At 39.0% G+C, this 27,424-nt stretch overlaps 2 protein-coding genes across 12 annotated transcripts in view; one reads left to right on the top strand and one right to left on the bottom strand.

Moving 5' to 3' along the window:
• The window catches only part of SATB1 (SATB homeobox 1), a 101,518-nt gene that overhangs the window by 59,799 nt on the left and 14,295 nt on the right, over window positions 1-27,424 (bottom strand). For 3 of the 8 annotated variants that reach the window (XM_072792903.1, XM_072792906.1, XM_072792905.1), the window contains exons 2-5: window positions 17,496-17,730; window positions 13,636-13,812; window positions 12,728-12,854; window positions 11,828-11,951 (exon numbers count right to left, since the gene is read on the bottom strand). In XM_072792903.1, coding sequence (XP_072649004.1) covers window positions 11,828-11,951; window positions 12,728-12,854; window positions 13,636-13,812; window positions 17,496-17,706 — 639 coding nt within the window. In that variant the 5' untranslated portion in view covers window positions 17,707-17,730. Of the gene's footprint in view, window positions 1-11,827; window positions 11,952-12,727; window positions 12,855-13,635; window positions 13,813-17,495; window positions 17,731-20,395; window positions 21,410-27,424 lie in introns of those variants that run through there. The other 5 variants (XM_072792909.1, XM_072792908.1, XM_072792904.1 and 2 more) reach the window with 4 other exon arrangements.
• LOC140614087 (uncharacterized) overlaps window positions 21,023-27,424 on the top strand; it is a 53,697-nt gene continuing 47,295 nt past the window's right edge. For 3 of the 4 annotated variants that reach the window (XM_072792914.1, XM_072792917.1, XM_072792919.1), the window contains exon 1: window positions 21,023-21,382. The gene's annotated coding sequence lies outside the window, so the exon portion shown is untranslated. The remainder of the gene's footprint in view (window positions 21,383-27,424) is intronic. The other variant, XR_012014982.1, reaches the window with a different exon arrangement.

Genomic DNA, 27,424 nt, shown 5'->3' on the forward strand with positions numbered 1-27,424 from the left:
TCAGGTCTGGAACACTAATCTTGACAGTAACCTTTTTATGTATTGTATTAATGGCACAGAGGCATTAAGCACCTTTTTATAATTTTCAATAAAATGAGCGTTTACTGAACAATCTGTCAAACTGCTGGCTCTCTATTCTTTTACATTTTTATTTTTCGAGAAGTGTAACTTCATATACTCTGATGTCCCTCTGCTTTCTCCATGTCCTGTCTGCCGATGGCCTGAATTTTCACAGCAGTTTTTTTTTATATGCGTGTGAAAAGCTCAAAGGTCAAACTTTAATTTTGGATCAAATGGAATCAACTTCATGTTCAAATACAATTTTAATAGGGATTCTCAGCAAATGGAGTTTTCTTTTAATCCCAAAGGATATTGAATACTACAAATAAGCTCTACAAAAAAGGCACCACATGAGATGGTGACATGGAGCGAATTTGTTGAAAATTAACAGGTAGTCCCCCATCTGGTATTTGGGGGTGGGAAGGAAGGGAAATGGGTTTCAATTTATGAGAAGCAAATGGCAGGATTTCTAAGTGTAATATTCTGTTTGTGCATGTTAGCTTATGTTCCCCAAATCTTTCCCTCTGGATCCTCTATTGCTTTCTAAGCCATTCTCTTGGGAGATACAACTGGGGCATATTCAGAATCTCAATTTGTTGAGAAGAGACTAATCACTTATAAATTTTACTTAAACTCCAGTTGTCATAGTTATGGCTCTTGCCATCTTGATCAATCCCAGTGCCTGAAAACAGCATTTTCACAGAAAATAACCCTTGTATCATGTTAAAAATGGAATCTCAGAACAAAGCTCCAAAAGAATACAAAAGGAAGCACAGAGAACACATCTAAACCTGTTTTACTTTTCTTACATTTCCTAAAGATGAAAATGTAATTGTTGCAAAGCACAGAAATTTTATTTAATTATTTAAATATCCAATTCATAATTTTTAAAGGAAATGTTGGTTCACAGTTCACATGGTTTTTCCACATTATTGAAGTAATTTCACATAAGGCCAGGATACTATCTTTTGACCAGATTCTCTCTTTTTGTAGAAGTACCTTATTCTAGATCTTTCTTACTACACTGAAACCTTCTTATTCGAATTAACTAATATGTTAGTAAAGCACTTAAATTAGAAAATATTTGTTAAAAGATGTATTATGACTAGGTGCATGTAATATTTTCAAATTAACTGCACATAGAGGCTTACGTTTGTTCATCTGCGCAATAGGCAGGGCATTGAACTAGATAATCTCCAAGGTCCCTTCTAACAGCTTTGACAGTCTATGAAATCTACATGTATTCCCAAACAGATCCTACAGGGTCTTCTTCAATGATTTAAGATTGAATTGTAAGACACATCATCCATTTGCAGGTACTCACAGCAAATATCCCAATCACTGTTTTATTTTTAGGATGGTTAAGTTCCTACCCCCCCACCACCGTGGTGTCTTGCTTATAATGTGATTATTAAACATACGCTCATCATTATTAAATTAAACATACCACTCCAAATAAAGTTTTCAGAAGTTTTTCACTAGATTAATCTAAATCAAAGGACTTATTTTACAGCAAATATTGTTTCCTAAGATTCTAAATTTTAGGCACTCTGTACCAACTTGCAAATTTGAGAAATGCTTGTGTTTATTTTTTCCTCTGATGGTCCTTGTGTAGTTAGATCTCCCATCCTTTATGGAGATTGAAATGTCTAGTATCTGCATTTAGACATAGCAGAAAAAAAAAATAGCAAATTTGTGTTCAGTTCCAGGGGTTCTAAATAAAGCATTTTGAAAAATGTTAAGCCACAGAGTAAAGGGACTGAAGTAGTTTGAATCCATTTTTTCAAAAGTAAATATAGCTGACCCTTGAACAACCTAAGTTTGAACTGTATGGGTCTATTTATACGCAGGTTTGTGTGTGTGTGTGTGTGTGTGTGTGTGTGTTTTTACAGTACTCTAATATATTTTCTTTTATGATTTTCTTAACATTTTACTTTCTCTAGTTTACTTTATTGTAAGAACACAGTATAGAATATATGTAACGTGCACAATATGTGTCAATCAATTGTTTGTTATCCCATAAGGCTTCTGGTAAACAGTAGACTGTTAAGTTCTTTGAGAAGTCAAAAGTTGTATGTGGATTTTCAACTGTGCAGGGGGTCAGTGTTGCTAACCTTGTGCTGTTCAAAGGTCAATTATAGTAGAATTAGGTTCCATAACTCTTTACAGATTTTATACTCCTTCTCTGCATTCCCTCATGTGAAATTATTAAGATTTTAAGCTATGACCTGAAACTTGGGGAGAAAAGACAGTCTAGCTTTCAGCTTTTTATGAACCACAAAACTCTCTTTGGAAATCTCATGAAACCTTTGGAAGTTCTCACCACATATACTCCCAAAAGTAACTTATAACTTCTAGGTCTGCACAAAGTCCTGGAAGCCCATTACAGGGTCCATGGATCTCCTCAGATATGATCCAAGATTTCACAGGAGGCTAAAGACTAAATCATGTCCTTGATTTCTGTGTTTTATTAGTTATTACTGTTAACCAAGACTTCGTGTATCTACTTGATAAATATAAACCAATGTCACATCTGGATTAGGTCACAGAAAAATCAAATTAATCTGTCTTATCTTTATCAATATTATGAAAATGCTTCACAGTTTTGGAAACTGCCACAAACTGGTAATCATCTCTTTAGGAGTTATAGTAAAATGACAAAAATGTATTACACAGGTTGGACATCAAGAGATAATGAGCCCCGTCCATCACTGGAGGTATGTGCTCTTGGCTAAGCTGGTGCTCATGCAGAAGGGTGGACAAACCAAGTCCCTGAGGTCCATTCTGGAATGGCTGAACAGTTATCTACACTTGCAGCTCTCCCTAAATTTAGGTGATTTGGAGCCTTTATACAGGTGACTTTTACACATTATGTGTTTATAGCTCTAAACAGTCTGCAATGCCAAATGTGGACTTTAGAACATCAATTGAAAAATGGACATTGTGAGCCCATACGGGGTGGGACTGTTAACATTACTACGTTGGCAGCATCAATATCTTTGTATATAAATCATTTAATTCTGCTATTGAAATTTTCTTTCTTTATATTATTTTTTAAATATGAGAAATGGGCAAATGGAACTAACAGTAAAAAAGCATGGACCTCAAATATAACACAACTGAGCCAAGATGAAAAGTATTAGCTGTGCTGAAATATACATTAGATTACAGAAGAAAAATTTTAAACATGCATATAAATATATTTCAAAAGATTGTGCTTAACAGTGACATGTAATTAGGTCTTTCACAGCATTTTTTCCATCTCTGGGTCCCTTGTACCTCACCTCTAAGACCACTGTTCTGCTTACAAACATATAGATTTTTACATATATCCGAGACTATCACAACATAAGCAAAAAGACGGGACAGCCTAGGATAACAAGTTACTTAGAGAAAAATTCAGAAGTAATTGCTCTTGGTTATATTAATTGAAAATTCAGAATTAAGTAAAATAAGAAAAATATTTTGTACAGTGGAATACTACAGACCAGAGTATCTATAAAATACTACTAAAAAAACTTCTGATGTAGTTTATTGGTTCATGAAATTAATCCCATGAGGCTATGACAGCTCCATGAATATTCCTGAGATCCTACTGTGTGCCAAGATTCACAACTGCAGTGATGAATCAGACTTAGGCCCTTTGTGACAGTTAATCACAATGCAAATCGAGCCCAGTGAGTCTGCACATAATCTCAGAATAGTATGGAAAGTACTATGATGAATCCACAAAGACAGGATGGAGCCCTGAGTGCAGGAAGTAAGGATGAGAGGAGTTCAAGAAAAGGACACCAGACAAACTCCCACCCAGTTGACAGTCTCCTTAGGCATCTTTATCCTCTCTGGACATTGTCTAATCTAAGAGTACCTTATTTACTAAACTTACAAATGAGCATTTAAAGTGCAAAGTTTAGCCTTCCCCCACTTCCATCTTAAAATTCATAGGAACTTTATAAGGATTCAAAGGATGATGCTAAAAGTGGTCTTCACCGATGAGAATGGACCATAACACAGTCCTTTGATTTTTCTACACACGAGAAGTTCTTGGTTGTTTCCAAAAAAGGTAATTAAAATCTTTTATAGAGCAGCAGTTTCTTAAACTATGCAGCACCTCCCAAGTGAAATTTCAACCTCTCAATCCCCATTGTTGCAGAAAAACAGCCAAAGTTATGGTACACTTTAACAATTAAGAACTGTTCTATATATTTAACACGTATTAATTCACATAATTCTCATAACAATCCTGAAAAATCAGTACTATTCTCTTCCTACTTTATAGATAAGGGAATTGAGGCATGGAGAGTCACTTCCCAGAGCTGACACAGCTGGTGATGACAGAGCTCACATTCTTGACTCCTAGGTAATGAATGCTACAAGCTCACTCATTAAAGCGACAGCAAAAAGCAAGGACATACAAAGACTCACATAAAAGTGACAGAATGAAGTTGAAGAAATATATCACTTTGAGAAATAGTTCCATTAAGAAATAAAAAGAAAACGAAATCAAGCTCTGTCCTATGTCAACATAACCCAGGAGTTTCAATACCTCTCTGGAAATCCTATTGTGACGGCTCATCAAGTTAATACTTGTTTCAGGTAGCTCCACAGTTTTTAACTGCCTGGGAACAAATACTGGATTGACAATAGAAAGAACAAACCTAGGAGAATCAGTGGTACCCAATGACGAAGTCCTCTCTCTTCTTTCTCATTTGGCTAAGAATGAGATCTCAAATAGTGCTAACAAAGTGTTAATCTTTTCTTCACTTTCAATCTATCATCTGGTTTGCATCTTTAATCCCTTTGAGTAAACTAAATTAGGTTAGCATTTTTATGGGAAAATATTGCAATAAAAGATAATATTTTTCAAGAAGAAAGAAAAAGATGATGGCTAAAAAGGATAAAGTTTTAGTGTAAAAATGAAAGAAAAAAAAACTATTGAAGGAAGTCAGCTACCTTCTCTACAATGAGGAATTCTGCAACCTTATGAATTGTCCACGATGAAACTCGAGCACCCCATAATAATACTGCATATTAGAACACAATACAATCTTACATTTCTGAAGCGCCCTTCATGCAAGCATCCCAGGGTGCTTTACAATCATTATGAGTTAAAATTAAAACTGAAGCACATACAATTCCTAATAGAATCATTTTAAAAATGCTAAACAGAACAAATAACTTTTAAGTCTAGATTTAAAAGTCCCAACAGCCAGAGCGTTCCTTACTTCAATTGGCAATGAGCTGCAGAGCCGGGCTGAGGCTCTCTCCTGTTATGTTAAAGGCTCTCTTATGTTTTTTATACTCGGAGCACGTTATGATCAAGCAGTTTCCAATGAAACAGGAAAAAAAAAATGGGTGCGTGTATCTGTTTGTTTTGATTATTATGAATTTAAGGTCTTTTGTTTATTTGTTTACGAATGTGTTTGGCCAAATCTGACATGAAATAAAGCAGGTTTAAAAAGCAAATCCAGATAGAGCCCAACTAGAAATTTAAGTAGTAATTGTGCAAAAAAGACACTCAAAAAGCACTCTAAAACTAGCTCTATTTTAGCAAGAAAATCAGATTGATTAGCATGATTTGGTTAACTTTTTAAAAAAACAATTAGAAAATAGCATTTGGTAGGCTTTCTCCAGGCCTTGTCTACTTCTAAACCTTGGCAGTATTTATTATTCTGCAAGTCGGAAAAAAATAGGGGAAATGCTCTCATGATATGGTAATTTTCCTTGCATTAGTGATTTTGAGGTCAAAGGAAACCTGTTCAGATCTAAAACAAAGCACAGGTAAAAATCTATTAAGTGAAAATGGAGTACTTACACATTGTTAAGCACTCTCTAAATTGGCATGGCTTAAACTCTTTTATGTTTTACTATTGTGAAAAGATAGTAGCTATAAAATATTTGAGATCAATCCATTTTAAGTTAGATGCTTTATTAAGTTTGGCTTTTTTGATTAATATATCTGAAAGGTTACAGAGAGCGAACTTCAAGCTAACAGTAAAATCCTTATATATCTAAATCAGCTAAAAACGAGCCTGATATATGAGATTCAAAAAGGAAAACTTGCAAAATTTGGAGAACATTTTTATTCTTCTATTGTAGATTCTATATATATTAGTATTAACACAAAGCAGATAACTAATATGACAGAGAATTAACTGGTTCAAAAAAGAAGACAGAAACAATTATCAGCAATTCACACTAACCATATAATAAGACTGGTTTACCATTTCCTTTATGGATCTCACTATGAATACAATTGCTGAAAATGGTAATAAAATCCAATCAGTATCAAGAACATCAGTGCCTGGCAAAGCAGATGTTCATAACCTCGGATTCCTTTATGGTCAGTAGGGTAAGGGTTGGGAAAAGTTTTGTAATTTAAAAAAAGGATACATATTTAACAAGATTTATGGATTACATCAGGAAGGGGCAAGTACAAAATCCTACAAGCACATCTCAAACAGGAAATGCTCTATTTTTAAATGGAGCTGGCCAGTTACATCCTCATCCATCATATCAGGTCAGTGGCTGACTAAAGTCCCTACTTGCAAATAGATTCAAAAAATTCAACTGCCCAATGTTTCCAATGTAAATGCCTAACACTGCCCTGAGACTCAAATCAAAAGGCTAGTAGCTTAGTTATACTTACTGATCCAGAAGGATGTATCAGGATGGGCAAGAAAGGAACTGTCATAGAACTGCTAAACTCAAACTTTCTGGAACCTCTCAAATACCAAGTTATCCCAGAAGTCAGTCCCTGTGGTCTGAACTACCCTCTCACTTCTAAACTAGGGGCAAGAAACAACTATACTTTTAATAACACAAGTCAGTGTACAAACAAAAGAATCAAATCTCATATGCTAAAGAAAAATTTCAGCAGTGAGAATAAACACAATTGGAAAACTTAAGTAGTTACCAATATTTCAGGGAGATGGAAGTATTTTATAAAATACATCAAATTAATTTGAGAAAGCCTTAAAAAAAAAAAAAAAAAGCCCATCTATATGTGACCAAGGAGGATACTGGATTAAGTTCACAGGCTCTGGGTATGAATTCTCATCCCTCTGCTTTACCAGATGTGTGACTATTAGTACTCATTTAAACACTCTATGTCTCAGATTTCCTCAACTGAGAATGGGATACAAACTATATACTGCTTAGGGTGACAGACTTGCTCATGATACATCAAAGTAAATAAAAATTATTACTATTTCAAATATGAAAGCATATCATTCTTATTACTACATAAGAAATAGGATGCCCGTCACACAGCAGACTGTCAATACATATTTTTGAATAAGTATGTGAATATGTGAATAAATTTCATAGGGTTAGACTCTCACATGAAGTACAAAATATGAATATTGATGTCAGATATTCTTAAGACAAGTGATTACTAATGTTTATTTAAAATTTTTCAGAAATGTCATTTTAGTCTAAAAATTATAAAACAATAATGCAAAGTGCAGTTTAAAATACACATAGCATAACTGATAGGGAATTTTTTTTTAAAGATTTTACTTATTTATTCATGAGAGACATAGAGACAGAGAGTCAGAGATAGACAGGGGGAGAAGCAGGCTCCATGCCGGGAGCCTGATGTGGGACTCAAACCTGGGACTCCAGGATCACACCCTGGGCCGAAGGCAGGCATTAAATTGCTGAGCCACCCAGGGATCCCCCTGATAGGGAATTTTTAAACTGTTGCTCTGATGGTATGCATCACATAGACTGGAAATCAACTGACCACAGAGGTTCATTTAATGTTTATGGCAATGACTGTCAAGTTTCATATAATCAGTATTATTAAATGGTAAGCATCAGGAGGGCGGGCAGGATGGTTTACCTATTTTGCCAATACCTAATAAAAAAATCTGACATATATTAGATCCTTAGATGCTGTCAAGGAAAAGGAAAAACGATGCTACTCAATATGACTTCTAAATGGAACGTTCAAACCTAAATATATCTTATGTATATTTTGCCACTTGAAAATAAAAATGACAATCCCCACTCACTTCATGTAGGACTTGAGCTTAGAGCTTAAATAGAAGTAGAAAGTGACCCACTGCCTTAATAATGTGAGAGTTATGATGCGTGAGCGTGTGAGTGTGTGCACGTGCGCCTGTATGATAGAGAAGGGGTGGGGAAAAATGTACATATCAGATTAAAATTTCTCAGGAATATATGACCTGAACATTTTTAGAAGAAACATATTAGGCTGAAAGAAGTAATAACTGACCTTTTACTTATGGTAGTTTTAACAAAATGAATCTATCCTTATACTGAGTGTATATATATTTATCCAGTTCTTAAGTTAAATTTCTAAAACTTCAGGGAAAACTAAAATGAAAATGAAATGCCTTATTATAAATCAAAATGTTTATTTAACTACCCTTTTACCTCCTGAATCCATACTCTCAATGTTCTCATGACCACAGGCTTTCTTGTCCCCAAGCCTGATTTATTCTCTCTTCCTTACTTGCAGTTCAAAATACAACGCCCACCTTATCCAACCACATCCACTGAAAAAAGGGAGAGTAACAAAGTGACCAACTTCAGATCCATAAGGAGCTAAGTGTTTGTGTCTTGACAGGTTTTTACAAAAATAAACACGTGGTACAAAAACTTAATAGATGGATGTCAATCTATTTGGGCAGATTCATGATTTAGCAAAGCAGTAACAAATAAAGGCATAGTTATAAATCAAACCACATGCACTCTTATAAGAAGAGTTTCTCATCTGGAGAAAACCTTGCAAATATTATCAGACATTACGGCAAGACAACATAAGCCATTCGTTTTAAAATTAACACACTCTAAAATTTATCATTCGGAAAGGACTTTTGGGTCAGTCACTAACCAGCAGTTTGACAAACTCTAGGGCCACTGGCTCCTTCATTTGTCCAAGGAGGAATCTGGGTAGGATAACACCTAGTTCTAAGATTCCAAAGACATCTGCCTAGCAAGTGTGGGGCAATCCTCCAAAGAGCACTAAGGCAGAGCTTGTCAGATACCCCAGGTGAATTCCTGCTGGATTCTCACTGGTATTCCCTCCTAGCCTCTACCTCTGTAAAGGGAGCTGAGCAGGGTCTGTAGGGTGGACTTTCTGCTCAGCCAAACCATGAGGGATCCTACAGCTACACTTGCTACTGAGGTATTTTATCATATTAAACATAATTTTTAAAGTACAGCAAAATGTGTATGCTAGATTGTATGCTCAATTTTCTCAAGTAAATAAATCAAAATCCCATAGAGGGGTAAATAGGGGTTAACACTTAGCATTTCTTGATGCTGGTTCCATTTTGTATAAGACTGAGGCAATATTTTTTTGCTAGGCCTTTTCACAAAGCCATCTTCATCACTATCTCTCAACCACAGGGGAAAGAAAGAGTAGTTCTGCCAAGCTTCGCATATATTTTGGGATTAGGCCTTACAGAGCCTGGATTTCTCTTCTTTAACTAATAACTTATGACAGAAAAGAAAATAAAGAAGCAAATGGAAAATAGTTCATTATTAAAACATTCTGAATGGAGTATCAAGATTCATGGACTCATTCTAGAGAAAGAAATAAAAGATGACACAGTGGAGTATAAAATAACTCACTCATTTAAAGGAAGAGGTTGTATTTTTTCATAATATTAAACATTAAATTAATTTCAAATATTTGTTGCCGCTGGTAAACTACCCATTTTTTTTAAAAGATATTTTTAAAGAAGGACAACTGTAATTACAACTGATGTTGAAGTTATAGCCTAGTTTCGCCACTCAATGATTACGGCAAGATCTCCAGCTAACACACAGATGCACGTTCCTCCAAAGGACTCTCTATAGAAACTCACCAATGTAGGACTCTAAAACCAAGCCCCGAATTTCATTTTGTCATTCTGTTTAATGTTATAATTGTCTGTATTCAATTCATTTCCCATGATAACATTAAGTAAACTCACAATTATATTTATAAGCTATAGTGAGGTAGAGTTTACTGGCTGAATGTTGAGGTCATTTAACAATTAATTCTCACTGCTTCTATCAGCAAATACTCAAACTAGCATCATCTTCTCCAGCTCACAGTAAAATGCCTTAAATCTTTGCCTGAATTTACTTCCAATATCAATGGGACATTTAGCACCGTGTAGATACATGGCATTCCTGTACGAGGTGTTTATGCATATTTTAACTCGGAGTTAAAAAAAAGTTTATTTCTAGGACATTTCAAATTTTCAAACGCTAGTAACAAAGTGACATATTATCTGGAGTTGTCTGCAAAACCCAAAGTCCCAGATGTAAGAGTCACCTGCTTCATTATATCATCCTATTGATTTAACTGTGTTTAATTAATTTAAATTACTTTTATTCGATGGTTATAAATTCACATCCTCTCTACTCCAAGGGTGAGAGAAGGAAGATAGAAGGAAATAAGCTAAAATAACAAAAAGAGTTTGCCCTGCATTCTAAGAAACTGATACTTGCAATATAGAAAATATTTTTTCTATGGCTACAGTTAATCTTAAAAGAATACAGAAAGCCATAATTAACTATAAACTTAATTCATTTGCTCTATTCCTACAACAAATATCAAAGTAAAGCTGAGGGACTGTAACCTGAGATGTATGGAGTTTCCATAAAACAGTAGCACAAAAGCCCACAAGCTCCCTACTAAAGGTACCAGTACCCTCACGAGCATCACACTAGAAATACATTCTGAGAATATCTCAACTGCAGAAATGTTTATAGCAGAATCATATGGTTTACGCTCAAGTGACTGACAGAGTAACATTCAGAATTACGTTTTGAACTTAAAAAAAGAAGAACTTCAAAATGGGGTAAAAATCTAGTTAGATCATACTTGAATTATACTGTATCATGGGATGACCTCACATTGGGTTTGACACTGAGGGATGGCATTCTAACACAATTACGTAGTGACTACACAAGCAGCCCATTAAGAGCAGGTTCACAGCATCCTTTTTTATGTGAAATCAGCTGAGCATTATCAAAAATGATGTTTGGTTTTAAATTTAGAAACAGGGCAGTCTCTACCTAGAGTTTTAGTTACGCTTCACCAAAATTCATTGTAAAATATCAAATACGATAATAATAAATATTTGTCTCATTTCAAGATCTCTGATGATACGACAGGAATCTCAGAGGAAAGGAAAAGATTCCACCAAAAAAAAAACAAAAAAACAAAAAAACAAAAAAGGTAAACCAATACCACAAAACTGGTGACAAAATCCCAGTAAAGAACTACTCAACCTCTGGTTACAGGGAAGAAACTTCTTATTTTTATAATTGTTTATACTAAATACTCTTTTTCTCCCCCTTTTTGTAATGAACAAAATATCCCCAAACCGTACTTTTATTTAGGTAGCATGGTAAAGTTTTACATTAATACTTACACTGCCATTCCCCCTCACCAAAGGTTCTTGGAAGTTATACCACCTTTACTCTTTCTTAAGTAAGGATACTCAGGAGAATGTAGCTTCCATGCTCAGAGCACTCAGAAAAGGAATCTAAAAACAAGCTAGCACACTCTTCTGCTGAGCTGCTTTTCCTTCATTCTTTTCCCCAAGGGAGAAAAAGTGTAAAGGCTCTGTTCAGAATAAATCAAGCATCCTGTTTAAAGTCACCAGTGGTCAAGTCACTTTGCAATTTTGACAGTCCTGCTTCAGATACCAGTTGCTTTAGACTATGGGGCCCCATCAAACCTCAAATCAAGGCTCCCCACGATGGCTTATTATTTATTACATGCTATGCTAAGTACCTGTGAAAGGGGGCACTCCTTGGCCAACGAACTCTGATTCATATCTTTCAGTAAGTCCTTCAGAGCATTCCTTACTGTGGTGTGCGACCATTGTTCGGGAGGCAAGTCTTCTAGTTTGGGGCAACTATTTGAGACATAGATTAGAAAGGGGATTATTACAAGATTGCATCCCGCTGCAGAACATTCCTTTAAGACAGACAGATTTCATTTTGCGCATCAAACAGATGCATCTGGAGATTGCTCTCGGTCTCCTGATTGTTCCGATTAGTTAATTACTTTATACAACACATCTGCTGTATCGATGCATGAATTATACATCAGCTGCCTGTGGTGGCTATTTTTTCATGTTACTTCTACCTTCCTGCTCTGATGCGCTTGGGAAGACAATTTAAGGTGTACTGCTTTCTCATGAGCCATCGTGAAAAGCATTAACGTATTAACCGTTTTCTTTTCATGACTCTGTTCATACGAATTAAAATGGTAAATATATATATATATAAATAAATAAGATCGCGGTAATAGTGAATAAGGCATTCTTTCACAAAATGTACACAGATGGCACTGTTCATGATATGCAAAAATATTTTTCTCTTAAGTAAACTTTATGTAAAATGCCTTCTTATAATGCATCATTTAATTGACTAAATATAAAAAGTCTTGTCTTTTGATATCCTGCACAAAACCTACAAATTCGGGGGGGGGGGGGTAGGTGGGAAAGCTGCTTTTAAATATACATTGAAGTTAGGAAAATAAAGCAGAAGGGGTAAAGTAATAAAATCAATTTTGATTAACCCTTCTGAAACACAGAGTAAATAAAAATCAAAGGTTGACCAGAGATGCTTTATTTCAAGAGATCAGGCACATAGAACCTTTTGCCTTAGAACTGCTGTCCTGACTCACCTGTGTAACTGAATTTTCAATGTGACCACATGATACACGTCTTGAAGCATATCTGCTACCGTAGCATCAGGGGCATCTGTCACATAAGACAGTGGAACTGGATTCCACTTTCCAACCTGGATTAGGCCTATTGCAGATAAAGAGAATATGTCACTAAATATTTTACCTTTCAGATAATATTTCTAGTAGAAGGTTGTTGTCGTCGTCGTCGTTGTTGTTTTTCATTGCCCCCACCACAAGCAATATTGTTATTTCTGTTTGAATGATTCCCTTCCCTCTAAAAGGCAGGTCAATGAAAATATTCACAGCTTAGCTTTCCAAATTGTGAAATTATGTAAATGACTGTAGGGTTGTTTATTATTTTGGAAATAAAACCCCATCAATAAAACCTATGCATAGGCCACATTTTCCTAACTTACAGGAAGTTCTAATAAGACATAGCTGAACCAGTTCTAAATGGCTTTACGATTTAGATAAGATTCTCTATTGCAATGGGAATCAGCATTGAAAAATACTTTACAGCCCATAAAACCATCAGAAACAGAATAAAAGAAACAGAACTAGATATTCAGTCATAAATGCAAATTGACTCTCAACAGTCCATCTGCTCAAATACGCTCCTCACTTCCTTGTGGGTCCTCAGTGGAGCAGATTATTAAGGTCAATAAGCATACTAATGATTCAGCTGAAGTAATTTAAAAAAAAAATCTACCTCGACATTCCACACGAGCAAAATGTGTGTTAACTAAACCAAACTGAATTAAGCCAATTTTTTAAACCCACAGTCTATAAGGAACCAATGTAACACACAGGCTACAGTTCTTTGAATAAAAATATTCAGTGCTTTCTCTGCAGAGTAAACAAAGGATGCCAAGCAATTTTTCCAACCCCACGTATGCATTATTTACCTTTGGCCTGGGCAGCAGAGCTATGTGAATAACCCAGAGACAGTAATGCCATTTCTATCAGCTGGTTGAAAAGCATATCCTTTCTCACCAACACAAATTCCGCATGCTCCTCCTTGCAATCATATTCAATGGCGTTTTCATAATGTTCCACCACGCAGAAAACTGGTAGCATGGTTCCTATCAAAGAGACAGAGAAAAAGAAACGCAAACCAACAATCTTCAGAAATACAATCTGGGGGGAGGAAAATCTAAACCATGAAAATAAATCTTCCCAACAGTGAGAGAAGGGGAGACTGTGTTTCCAAGGCAGACAGGGCACAGGGATACAAGCACGCACACACAAACATATACATTCTTTTATTTTTTAAAGTTGTAAGAGAAATATTGAAATAGGATGTGAATTTGGTCCCAAGATAACTTGGGCTCTGCTTTAATATTAACAGTGCATTTTCCAAAATCAATTAATGCAGAATTACCTTTTTGATCAAATAATAATGCTGACGAGAGAGAAGTGTCTTATCTGATCTGCTGTGAGTGGTATTCAGGGTGCAAACAGAACTCACTATAGGCGTCTTCAGAAGAACCCACCTTCATGCTTCCTACGTGCTTTTTGTTAATATTAAACTTTTCCCGTTTGTGTCCAAATTATCTTTGACTATAACATTTTTAGCATTTTCTTCCTTTTATTAGATCTTTACTAAACAGTTGCATAAAAGAAACACAAAACTTAACCAAACTGATGTTCAAAATATGATTTCAATATGTGCATAATGTAAACAAATAAGATTTATTTTTACAGCTACTTATTTAATCTACCTGACTAAAAAGACATCCCAATAACCACAGGTCTTTAAAATGAACAATCTTTGTTATGTGTTATGAGAGAAAGAGAAAAGGAAAGTGGCTTCGTAATGACATATTAGGATAAAGGGATCTACACAGATTTGATGTGTTCTTTCTTTATTTACTTTAATCCAATGTAACAACTCAGTAGCCAGATGATTAATAAGCACAGGCCACACCACCGTTAGAAAAGAGGCTTCTAGAAACTGAAATCACGGAATGCTGTAGTACTCAAGGTGTTTATGCAGCGCACTGTCAGACTTCCAGTGATATACGGAAAAGGGTTAAAAGCAGATGCATCTGAACTGTACTGTGGCAAACTGCCAGGAGGGTATCATCTTTAGCATAAATGATGACAAGGGTTACTTTAACAGGGCACCCAGGATCCCCAATTAGTCCTATAACATTAATGCCTCTATAAGGCTCTGCCCTCTGGACTCACAGAATCCTACCAACTTCTGGAGATTTCTAATGCACACCAACCAGAGCTAAAAATCAGGATTTCCTACTGACACCAGTGATGCCCTTTAAAAAGGCTCTATTTTCTTGTTTATGCTGAACAAAAGCCGGCAGTTAAACAGCTACATATTTTTACATGTGCATCTTCACCAAAGCCTTAGTGAACTGTTCACTAGAGATTCTAGCTCTGACAAATAAACCCCTTTAGGTTTACTTAGAAAAGCTCACAAACTCATTCGAAGGTACCCAACAGGCTAGGCATGAAAAACAAGCCGCAGAGCTTGCCAATATTCTTGTCATTCATTCATCTGTTTTATACCAGAGAGAGAACCTGTCAGGGATCAGAAGAAGACTTGGGAAGACCACAGCAAAAATAGCAACATGCGAACTGGTGATTTCTTCCTTGGCTTGAAGGTACTTTGGCATAATTTCCTAAACAAATAAACAAAACACCCAACCTCTTTTTCTTAAGTAGTGCTTTCTCATCTCAGCCACAATTTTTATCTAGCACCTGTCAAACAGAAACTATGTACATGAAAAATAAAAGAAAAAAAAAACACCACCACCAAAAAGCTTTAGTAATTTTGTTGTTTGAAGCAAGCTGAGAACCTTCTACAATTAAACTAAATTTTAAAATAAGTCACTATGAAAGCAATGTTTAAAAAAATTTTTGAGCAGGAAGTGAAATTACTGTACTTTGGTTTCTCCTCCCCCTGTTCTGATGGCTTCAAAGAGTTGGGTTAGTACAACAAAAACATACGCATTGATTTTTCCTCTTACAGAATGATACAGACGTGTTCTACTATATGCTCCCTAGACATATGAAAATTAGCTATAGGCTTTACAAACTGTTGAAACATACTGGATTTACTTTGGACTTTTATTTAGAGATACCCTATAGATAATTAAGGTGGCTACTGATAAAGTGACAATAGAATCATTTAATTAAAAATCTAGCTGCTAAACCTTCTAGCAAACTTGTCACCCTTGTCTTCCTGATACTGTGAGTAATGCTGAACAGGAGCCTTCTCTGAACTGTCTGATTATTTGTGCTAGTGTTTGGCAAGACTTCCAACTACAGCAACTTCATAACCTTCCAGCATTAAAAGGGGAGTGCACTGGTCACTGCTGAATGCTAAAAATACCACATGATTTAAACCTGGAGGCAGTCTTAGAAGCTTTTGCTGAAGGTTTATGAGCCTGTGTAAACAGCACGTCTGCCATAAGGAGCAGTGAAGTCTGTAGAATCCTTGTCTAAAACTGTCCTGGCATTAAAGTTTGCTGTGCAAATATCACATAATACCAGAGACAGCTGAAATCTCCTATTTAGGAATTTATGGAACTTATATGTTTGCAGGCGTCAGAAAGTCTTTTTTATAGAGCCCCAGTGCTTCACAGTACAATATTAATGCACTCAGTTTGAAAAGCCGTAATAAATTATATTTTTAATGCTCTTACCCTGGCTTTCTTAAGATGCATACATTCTTGGCAAACAATCAATAAATAGGGTAATCATGAGTAGAGGCCAAAGAATTTGCTGAAGTGCTGTTTTTCCATTTTTAATAGATAAAGATCTAACAATACGGACTGCTGTGTCTGTTCATTTCAGGATCAATATATTCTTTGTTTTCGCCAAACCAAGAAAAAAATAAATGATTGTATGATAAATGTTATGCATCAAACACAATGAAATTCCTCTGCCTTCTAACTTTATCTACTTAATATTCTTGGTTGCTAAAAGATGGCATTTTTATCCTTCGCTTAGCAAATGTAAGGAAAATCTGAATCCTAAACACAGTTATTCAGAGACAAAATAAAGACTATTATGAGACACACACGTTATACCCAGTATAGGCACTGATCTACATAAATAGCAGTGCTGAACACAAAGTTGTTAAACTTCATCAATTTTATATAAAATTGGTAGAGTCACACGGTTACACATCTTCCCTTTATAAACTTGCCTGAGTTTGCCCTTCCTTTATCAAAAATACTCAACTGTAGCAAAAACCATAAACTAGAATCATCAGGTTTTTCACTACTAAATAATAAATTTGCTCTTAAGAAAACAAACCATAAAATAGGACATCGCAAAATTTCAACATCGTATCACATAAGATTCCCGTTATCTCTGAAAATGACTTACAACTAATAATCCTCTGAAAAAAGCTAAGGCAGTCCTCAAACAATCTAAGTGTCTTATTCTTAATCGGGGTTAGTTTAAGCAACAGCCACCTACGTATCCTCTACCACAGTAACACCTTATCAATGGAAGCCTTGTGTAATGAAAGCCATTATATTTCACTCAGTCCTTATCATCCAAACACCCAATGACTCCAGTCTATATAGTAGGGTAAGGTGCTCCACTCATGCCCAGAGCCTACACTTTCTAAGCATGACTGACACTGCAGCGTGGAATGGAACTAATTTCACATCAGAAAGGGAATCAAGGAAAAGAATATACAAAGACATGTTCTGCTCTCCACCCCCCACACAAAGTGGCCTTGAGTAGACACAAGGGCTTGCAGCTTTCCAGGATCTGGCTCGAAGGTATTTACCTTTCCTAAGGTTGGTTTTCATCAGATGGCCCGAGTGTTTTAAAGGCACTCCCTGCATTTTTGCACCTGTGCTCCCAAGCCTTCCTCTTCCTAGTGGGCTCCCGTTCTGCTCCAGGCGGGCAATCTTGGCTGGTGGACCCTTCGGATCGCTCACATTGTTAGACATGTCTGAATGTTCTTTCCCCTGAGGTGCCTCGTTCAAATGATCCATACTCAGTTACCCTCTAAAGATCACCTGCCAGAATTTAAAAAGAAGACATGTTATAATTGGGTGGGGGATCTCTCTCTCTCTCTCTTTCCCCCTTATGTAATATATGATATACCGAGCAAATATTTTATCTGTAGCTATTTCTCTCCACAAATATAACATACTTGTAAAACTGCTTAACTAGATAAATCATATAATGCAGATATTACTATGTTTTTAGACAACAGTATTACATTTCCATTCAAGTTAACAGAATAATTTGTGGAAACTATAGCCACGCACATTAGAATAAAAAGGTGATCCGTCACCTGCCAACAAAACTAAGTTGGGAGAAATGGGCTTACTTTTAGAACAAGAATTACCACAAGTGTAGCTAAAAAGAAAACAACGTATTTATGTAGTCCCAATTTTTAAAAATTAGAAACTCATTACAGAACACAATAGTACCCTTTAATCAAGAATGGGAAGATTATCATAGTCCAAAATATTAATTAAATCTGAAGTGCATGTTTACATTTTTACATATAGTTTAATTCTGATGAGGAAAATATATGTGTGTGTGTGTGTGTATATATATACATATACACACACTACCTCAAAAGAAGATAGCAAGTAACTGCTTTTTAAACACCTCATTGGCTTTACAGGTTAATTCACAGAAAAAGTTTTCTACTGTTTAAGTTTCAAGAATTACATGACCTGTTAAAGATCTAATCAAGTCCTGGCTCAAACATGTGATTGGATCACATAACCCTTAAGAAAATGGAAAGAAATGTAGGATTTCTTCTAATATCCCAGATGCTGAAGCATTCCAACCTATGTGTTTTAGCATTGATATTTAGGTGTCCCTTAGTAACAGAATACTGTTAACAATTTAAATAGCAAAAAACTTGAAAATACTTTGTGATATACATATTAGATTGAAGTGCCAAACTCACTTTTTAAAAAAATCTTGATGATTTTGGTAAAACACAATAACTAACATTTAAAAATAATCTTGGTACCCAATGAAGTCAACATCTTAACTGACTTCAGAAAAAATATAAAAGATAATTGTTTTCAGTTATACATTGGACATCAATTTTAATATTTATAATAAAGCAATTAGTACAATATCAAAGTCACTTCTAAAATGCAGTTTTAACTGCAACTGGTAAGAGCAGGTTCGGTAGAATTATTTTCTAAACTTTTCATGGTACTTTATGGAGCTCCCCAATATCCCGCTCTCTGGTAATTCAACATATCTTGTACTTTAAAATATATATATATATTATACCAAAGAAGCTATTGAGATCTGTTTGTTGAAAGTCAGTTTGCATTAGCATGGCCTTTCTGTAAGCATTTTTTTCCCCTGTTTAACCATAGATTACTTTGCCCATTATAATCAAGCAAAGAAGTGAAGGGGGTGGGGGGGAAGCAATGGTAATCTGTAGGCTTAAAAGCAACCTTAAGAATGCCAATCGAAGAACTATAAAGTTTGAGAAATAATGGCTATTTATCCTTGTACTCTAGGGTGGCACGCTGAGAACTAAAGGTTTACTGTTGATCGAGGTCCCATCTGTTTTTGGTTATGAGGTTCATTAACAATAAATGTTCCTCTTTTAACCACTTTTTATCAAGATTACTCTTTTCCATTATATTAAACTACAGTCTAAAGTCAAAATTAGAGAGTGATGATTATTAACTTATTCAAAACACTGTTTATAATGTTTCGTGTGGATTAAAATACGGAGCTGCTTTTTCTGAAATTGGTTGCCTTACCCTAGAGCAGAAGATGAATTTTAAAACATATGATTTGAAAAGAAAATACTTAACCCGTGGGGCAATTTGAGAAAAAAAGAGCGGGGGGGGGGGTGGCGGTGGAGTAGACAACAGCATCAAAGTTAATGCTACAAAACATATTAAGTAGTCATGAGGCTTAACAGCATTATAAGCTGTACAGCAAATGAAAGTGATAGATTATAATTTAGTTAATGTATTGACAATCAAAACATCATATAGGTCATGCAAAATTATCCTTCCAATACCCACCTAGAAGAGTCTATTAAACACTCAGTCATCTTGTAAAAAGCTTTACATTATAAAGCAAAATTACATGCACATAAAACACCCAATTTACTCATTTAAACTCTATGCCCAAGGCTAAAGTTCACCAAACCTCAGTTTGGTATTGCAAAGAGCAGCCTCCACGGGGCCTGCTGGACTGACAGCATGGAAACTAACTACAGTCTCAACAGATGCCAAGCTGAAGAGTTTCTTTTGAGTTACACATTTTAAAACGCCTTTTAGTGTAACGTCTGGTTGGCATACAGAATGCAGGCTACTTTCTCAAAATCCCATTTCCCTGTCCATAAACCATGTCTATATATGATAATTACTGAATAAAACAGTGAACTCAGACGCAGCTATTATTTCCTCCAAAAAGAAAAGGAAAAACACGAAATTCCAGTTTCAACAACCTATTTTTTTTGCAAGGTGGGATCTTTTTCAACGAGTTCCTGGCTGAATCGCCTCACTCGCCCCCAAAGAACCCCATAATCACATTTTAAGAGATTGTGCCCTTATCCATTCCATATGGCCGGCACGATCCAGGCCAAGCTTTCACTGTGACCTTTTAAAGAGACAAAGAAGCAAAGTACTATCTAGAAACAGAAACACTGCAGTTTTACTGAGTGAAATTAGCAAAACCGACCTGAAACTCACCACTTCAAAACTTGACAGCATATAAATAACAAAAACAAAGGAGATTTCCTTTGCAGCCCGGGTTCTTGAAGAGAAGTTCAAGACTGATGTTTTCTACGTCCTTTTTTTTTTTAATTTAAAAAAAAAAAAAAAAAAAGCAGCAGACCTGAAGGCGACTTCCCCTGAAATTGTATTATTTTTCTCTTCCCCTACCCCCGCCCCCCTAAGCGGGGGAAGGGCAGAAATAAACGTCTAGAAGAGTAGCCATGGGAGAGGGGGTTTTAAAAAAAAAAAATCACAATTCGAAAAACAACATATATGGTTTGTAAAACGTCTAACCTCAGAGAACGGGGTTTTCGATGGGGGAGGAGGGGAGAGTGGGAAGTAGGGAGGAGGGAGAAGATAAAATTGATCTGACAAGTGATTCGTTGGGGGGGAAAATCGTAAAAACAAAGCAAAACCCGTTATGAGCTGTACACTGTGGTGGTGCTGGGGAGGCGAGGTGGTGACTGAGGATTCTCTTAAAAAGAGGGGAAAAAAAATCACTGCGGACCAGGTCTCCCAGAAAGGGGGAGAAAAAAAAAAAAAAAAAAAAAGGTGCCCTCGCTTCCCTCCCTCCCTCCCTCCCTCCCGCTCGCTCGGGTTCTTCGGTGTGAGGACAGAAAGTCTACTTCTGGCTGTCACTTGCGATATTATTCTCCAATAACCCCGGAGAACGCGGAGGGGGGAAGGCCACCTCGCCTCCCTGCCGATCGCCCCCACCCCCGCCCCAACAATTGCGACTAATGATTAACAAACCTTAAACTTTCTTCCCCCAGCCTCGCGCCCCGCCACGAGGGCATCTACCGAGGGGCAGCGGGGGTGGGGGGCAGAGGGTCGCGGCTAGAGCCCCGGGAAGGCACTGAGATGCCACTTTTGGTTCGGCCCTCGCTGGTAGCAGCCCCGAGGACCCTCTCCCTGCCCATGGACGCGGGGCTGCGAGCGCCCGGGGAGCCGAGTGAGTAGGGGGGAGAGCGCGAGGGGTGGCGGGCGGGGAGGGGAGGGGAGGGGAGGGGAGGGGCGCGGAGGGGAGGGGGGCGGAGGGCGGGGGAGGGAATCCGGAGGCACCCCCGGCCGCCTCCACCGGCCGCCTCCGCAGCGACCGACTCCCCGCCCCCTCCCCCCAAAAAGTCGCCGAGCTCTCACTCAGCCAGTCCGGGGTAAACAACGAGCACCACAATGGCACTAGGGCTCGGGGGGAGAGCCCGGACGCCCGGCAAAACTGAGGAGGAGTTTCCCCGGAGCGCAGCGGGGCGCAGGGGGGCGCAGGGGCGCGCAGGGGGCGGGGGAGCGTGCCCGGAGTCGCCCGGCCTTAGGCTCGGTCCCCGGGCCGGGCCGGAGGGCGGCTGCTGCGGCGGCGGGGACGAGGCCGGCCGTGGCCGGGCGGCACAGGGCGAGGTGTGTGCGTGTGTTTGTGTGTGCGTGCGTGTGAGCGCGAGTCCCCGGACGGGGCTGCTGCTGCCGCTGCCGCTGCCGCTGCTCCCGCTCGCTCTCCCTCGCTCGCTCGCTCGCTCGCTCTCCCCCGCGCGGCCGGCGCTGCCCCCATTAAATCATTAGTTGACTCATCCCGGCCGCCGCCGCCGCCGCCGCCGCCGTGCCCTGCTCGGCTCCGCGCGTCCGCCCGGGCTGCAGCCCTCCACGCCGCTGGTGCTGCCGCCGCCGCTGCTGCTGCTGCCGCCGCCGCCGCCGCTGTGGCTGCCGCTTCTTCCTCCTCCTCATTTTAATACAAAATCACCCCGCTCGCAGCCCCAGCCCCGAGCACGCAGCCTCCTCCCGGCCGCCCGCCGCCGCCCCGAGCCCTTCCCCAGCGGGGCCGGCTCATCCGCCGCGTCCGGGGAGCGGGAGCGAGCGAGCAAGTGGCGGCGGCGGCGGCGGCGGCGGCGGAGGGGGAGGGAGAGGAGGAGGAGGAGGAGGAGGAGGAGGAGGAGGAAGGGGGTGCGGAGCGGAGGAGGAAGGCGACGGGGTGGGGGGTGGGGGGGCAGGGTGCAAGGGGAAGGCGGAAAAGGGATGGGGATTAAAACCCGGGCTGGAGGGCCGGGATTGGGGGAGGGGGCGGGGGCGGCGAGTTAAACAGCAGAAAGACAAGTAACTAGTGAATGAGTGAGGGAAGGGGTGGGGGGCGGGGGGGGAAGCGCACGATTTCCGGCCCCGGGCGCGCAAGAATTTGTAATGAGCTTGATTAGAGTGAGGCGGCCCGACATTTATTACACACAATACCCAGAATAACAGGGCGCCGCGCGAGGGCCAGCGCCGGCCGCCGCCAGGCGCGCCGGGGAGGGCGCGGAGGGGAGGGGAGGGGAGGGGAGGGGAGGGGAGGGAGGGGACGGGAGAGGGGGCTTCCCTGGCAGCGGCCGCCGCGGCGGGGAGGGGAGGGGCGGGGAGGGAGGGAGGGAGGGGAGCGCGCGGCGCGCGGGCGGCAGGGGCAGGTGTGCGAGAGTGAGCTGCGCGGGAGGAGGGGCGCCGCCGGCGGGGGGCGAGGGCGGGGGCGGGGAGGAGGGGGCGCCGGCCGGGGGGCGGGGGCGGGGGCCGCTAACCAACCACCCACGCGCGCGAGAGCCCCCGAAAGGAGTACGTGGGAGCGTCGCGGGCGGGCCCCCCGGGGAGGGCGCGCGGGCCCCGCGGGAGAGGGCCCCGGGCGTGCAGGTGACCGGCTCGGGGTGCGGAGGCAGGCGGCCCTGGGGAAGGGCCCGAGGGGGACTCCGGGGGGCAGACCTCTCCCGAGCGCCGCGGAGGGTGCACAAACATTTGCACAGGCGTAAAGGCCGGGAGCCCCGAAGAGCTCTCGCGAATATTTATCCTCAAAGGAGGTAAAATCCCAAACTATTATGAGCCAACGTTAAAAAAAAAAAAAAAAGAAAAGATGAGTAAGAGCATTCTGTATCTAGTCAGGGGTAGGTTCAAAACTCCCTCACTTCTGAGCCACAGAACGAACACGTTGGAGGAAGAAATACGTGTGGCTCATAGTGGCGGATTCAAACAAGATTTGGGTCACTTGAAAGAGATCTGACTTGGTATTCACAAAGGACAAGACGCCACCATTCCTAAATTAATTTAGACCGGGTGCAAGAAAAGTTTGAGTTGGTGAATCCATCTGTCGTAACCATACAATGCTTCTGACATCTAGGGTAAGCTGCCGCCAGTTAGGTGAACGGCCATTAGCACAGAACTATGATCCTCTTATTTAGATAATCTATTAAATACAGTTCCTATAAAAATGAAGAACATTACAATCTCATTAGAAACAGAGATGCAGCGTTTATCGCTTGGGTTTCAACACTAACATCTTAGAACCCTGAAGGCAGTTAATCATTAAACAAAAACAAAAATGTGGTAGGAATTACTTTTCAGAATGCACTAGTAGGGAAAAGAGAAAAATCAGTCAGATAAACATTTTGTTACACATAAAAAAAAGCAACAAGTTAGCACAAGTACTGAGATAAGAGGGAAATATGCAAATTAAGCTCTTTAAAGCTACCAATACACTCTTAGAGACACTGTTTACATTAGAAATCTAAGGAAAGCAGAAGGTAAAGCAGGAGATAAAGTATAGGAAATAATGGCCTCCTGGGGAGAACAAGTTTAGGAGAAACACAATGAAAATATATCACTCTAATGGCACCTAAGTTTCACCCACAAACCGGAAAGGTTAGTCAAAATCGAGGAAGGCAACCGTGAATCTTGGCATATATAAACCCAAGCCTTGAGCAAAATGAAGAACATGTGATAATAAAACACAACATCAAAAACAAGGAAATATAAGGCAATCTTTACCAAAAGCCCAAATGACACCATATTTTTAAAAGCTGAAACGGGAAATGTGGAGGAGGATTTTTTTTTTTTTAATTGAAGTATAGGAAACACAATCAATAAGGAAAAATACAAACATGGCAAAAATGTAGCACAGGTGTCCTAGTTGGTATTGTGGATGGAAGTACTCAAGCTTATTTTAGAAAGGTGTTTGGTATTTAAAAGGAAAACATAGATCACCGGTTATCATCAATAATCTCCATGGCAATGATAGGTTAAATTAGGAGTTTGCAAAGACGTATATTTTAAGATTTGCTTCAAACTGGTGATGCCTGACATGTTTCCCACTAACCTGCTTGGTTTTCGGTAGGAACAGTGCATTCTAGTATGCTGTGCAAATTGACAAATAGCAGCAAATTAAAAAAAAAAAAAAACAAAAATTTTAGTGGACTACAAAACAAAATTTATCCATGCAACGTTTATCCAGGAATTACAAGCTAATTCTTAAACATGACCCAAGTTTGTAATAAGGATGGGACATGGCCTTGGAAAATGATTAAATAAATGAGGATAGAGATATCTAATAATGACTTTATTATAAAGAATACTGAGACAGTACAATTACGTATATATTAATCACATATATATGCTGATTTCCCCTCAAGTATATTCTTTATTTCAGAAGTATATAAGAAATGACATAAGTAAGATGACACACGAAGGTTTATGCCCTCCAAGTGGCACAGTACATTGATGAACTTATTTACTCTATATTATCTCCCTCTTTAGAATACTCGTTATAACCACTGAGCATTGGTCAATATAAATCCAGGTTAAAATAAAGAAGAGAAGCAGATAATGAGAAAAATATCACCCTCCTACGCATACGTGAGGATAAACTATTATGGTGGGGGCGAAAGACTTTGATAAATTCTATTCAGGCATCTTATATTTGGCAATAAAGATGCAAGTATTGAAAAAAAAAGTTAAAATAAACTTTATAAATCTAGCTATCAAAATAGAAAACCTCAGGAACATGAAATATTGCAAGTCAAATACATGAACTATTTAACATGTGGATGTACAGTTAAAACAGTGCATCAATCACATGAGAAGGCATTCAAACTGGCTACACAAAGGTAGCAAAGATAAAACATTGTAAAAGATACACAGGATTTAAAAAAAAAAAAACTTAATAATGAAAGGACTACTGCATATTTCAGATGGCACCATATTAAGATAAATATGCAGGCAGATATCCGAAAGCATTAAAACACATTCAGAGTTCTGAATAGCACATACATTTGTAATACACAGAGAAAGCATTTAGAATTTGAACGCTTTTAAGATATGGCAACTCCGCCAGTGACTGTGTTAGCAAAGCAATGCTTACCACCATAGCACTTTCTAAGGACATGTTTTGTTTTGTTTTTTCATCTTTTTAAATTCAAATACAGTTGGCTATCTCTCTACACTCTTAGAGCAGCACAATTTACGTAGCATATTGCTCTTTTTATCATGTCAACTCTTTGTTTTTTGGCGTTAGCTGCAGGTGGTGTTTTCCATATATGAATTTCTGGGAATATGGTCTGTGTTGGCCATATAAGGATGTCTATTTGAGCCATATGTTTTGCTGTCATGTGTCTCATTTTGTCTGTCTGGAATGTCAGGACTGATTTCCACATCGTTTCTTGAATGGACCAAATACAAATTTGTAAGAACAGAGAGGAAAAAAGTGGGGCTGGAACTCAAACAACTTTGTCAAAACATATATTGGAGAGGAAATGCAATATCCTGTAAACATTTGCACCCTTCTTCTCACATCTTATCTGTGACTGACATCATCACAACTGCACAATTTAGGAGAGAATCTACTTGATCAAATTCAGAAGTTTGCAGTATATGCAGATACATGAAAATCAAACAGACCCCACACCTTTGGAGTTCATGGCATGGCACATGTTAGCTGCCCTACTCTAAGAGCCCTGGGTCCAGCATTGAATGTGGGGAAGGGAAGGTGCCTCAGGCTCTACTTGCTTAGTGAATAAATGGAACTCTGATTAACTTTCTGACTAATGTCACAAGAAGGTTTGGCCCCATTTCTCAGAGCCTCTTGCATTGCCCGTTTGTTAACAGTCCTCACAGTCTTAATCAATTAACAATTTGAGTAATTATTGGCTTAATAAATGTTTCCCATCCTAGACTGCAAGCCCTATGAGGGCAGAGACGGTCTTCCTCATTGACATATTACCAGGAATGCATATACCGTCCTTGCAATATTTACATTATGAATAAATAAACAAGGGCAAAAAGCTCACGGTGTCACCTGCAATCAGCCTCTACCGCTAAATGCGATGACAATTCCTTTTAGAGTCTGCCGATGTGAGCAGGACGTAACCTGTGGGGAAACGTGGCTGTAACACTTAAGTTTGTATTCACTGAAATGAAATAAAATTTACATTTTAGTTCCTCAGTCCCGATTCATATGTTCAGTAGCCTCATGTGGCTAATGGCCATTGTATTGGACAAAGTAGATGACAGAAGACCTCCACCCCTGCAGAAAGTTCTATTGGACAGCACTTACCCAGAGAACTTCTATAAAAGACACCTAAGTAAATCCAGGACCTAGCCAAGAAGAGCCTTTGAGGTGCTGAATGGCTTTCAGACATTCTAATGATGTCCAAATTGAAATCATTTTCCGTTTTAGAATTAGCCAATAGATCTGTAAAGTTGCATGGAATGAGGCTTGTGTGCTGCTGCACACAATTTTAAGACAACTTTCTAGACATGTCTGTATTTGAAAGGGTCCTATTGTACATTTGGAATAATACGCGTTTACCTCAAATGCTGCTTTCCATGAACATTTAAATAGCTCATAGGTGAAGCTAAAAACCACAGAGTCATATCCCACCCTCATTTCCATCCTGAATTAAAGAAGCATAGTTGCCATTAGAAATGGCTCTTTTGGAAACTTTAAAGTAGATGCCTACTCAAACCGGGCGGCTTCTAGATACCAAACAAACAATGGTGTACTGCAGAAAACAACAGCAAAAGGCTTGGATATGTTTCAGGGGAGGAAACAAAAGGGAAATGATAATGGACTCTAAATATGGGGCTTAAGGCTTTTTGTTTTTGTTTTTCCCCTAATAAGTGAGGTTTCAGTTATAGCCAGACTGATAGTGATCAAAAGTTATTTCCTGATTACTCTAGGGTTGGATGTAAATCCCACTGGTAGTCTGTAGATATGGCTTTA

Source organism: Canis lupus, chromosome 22 (assembly GCF_048164855.1).
Source record: "Canis lupus baileyi chromosome 22, mCanLup2.hap1, whole genome shotgun sequence".
NCBI lineage: Eukaryota > Metazoa > Chordata > Mammalia > Carnivora > Canidae > Canis > Canis lupus.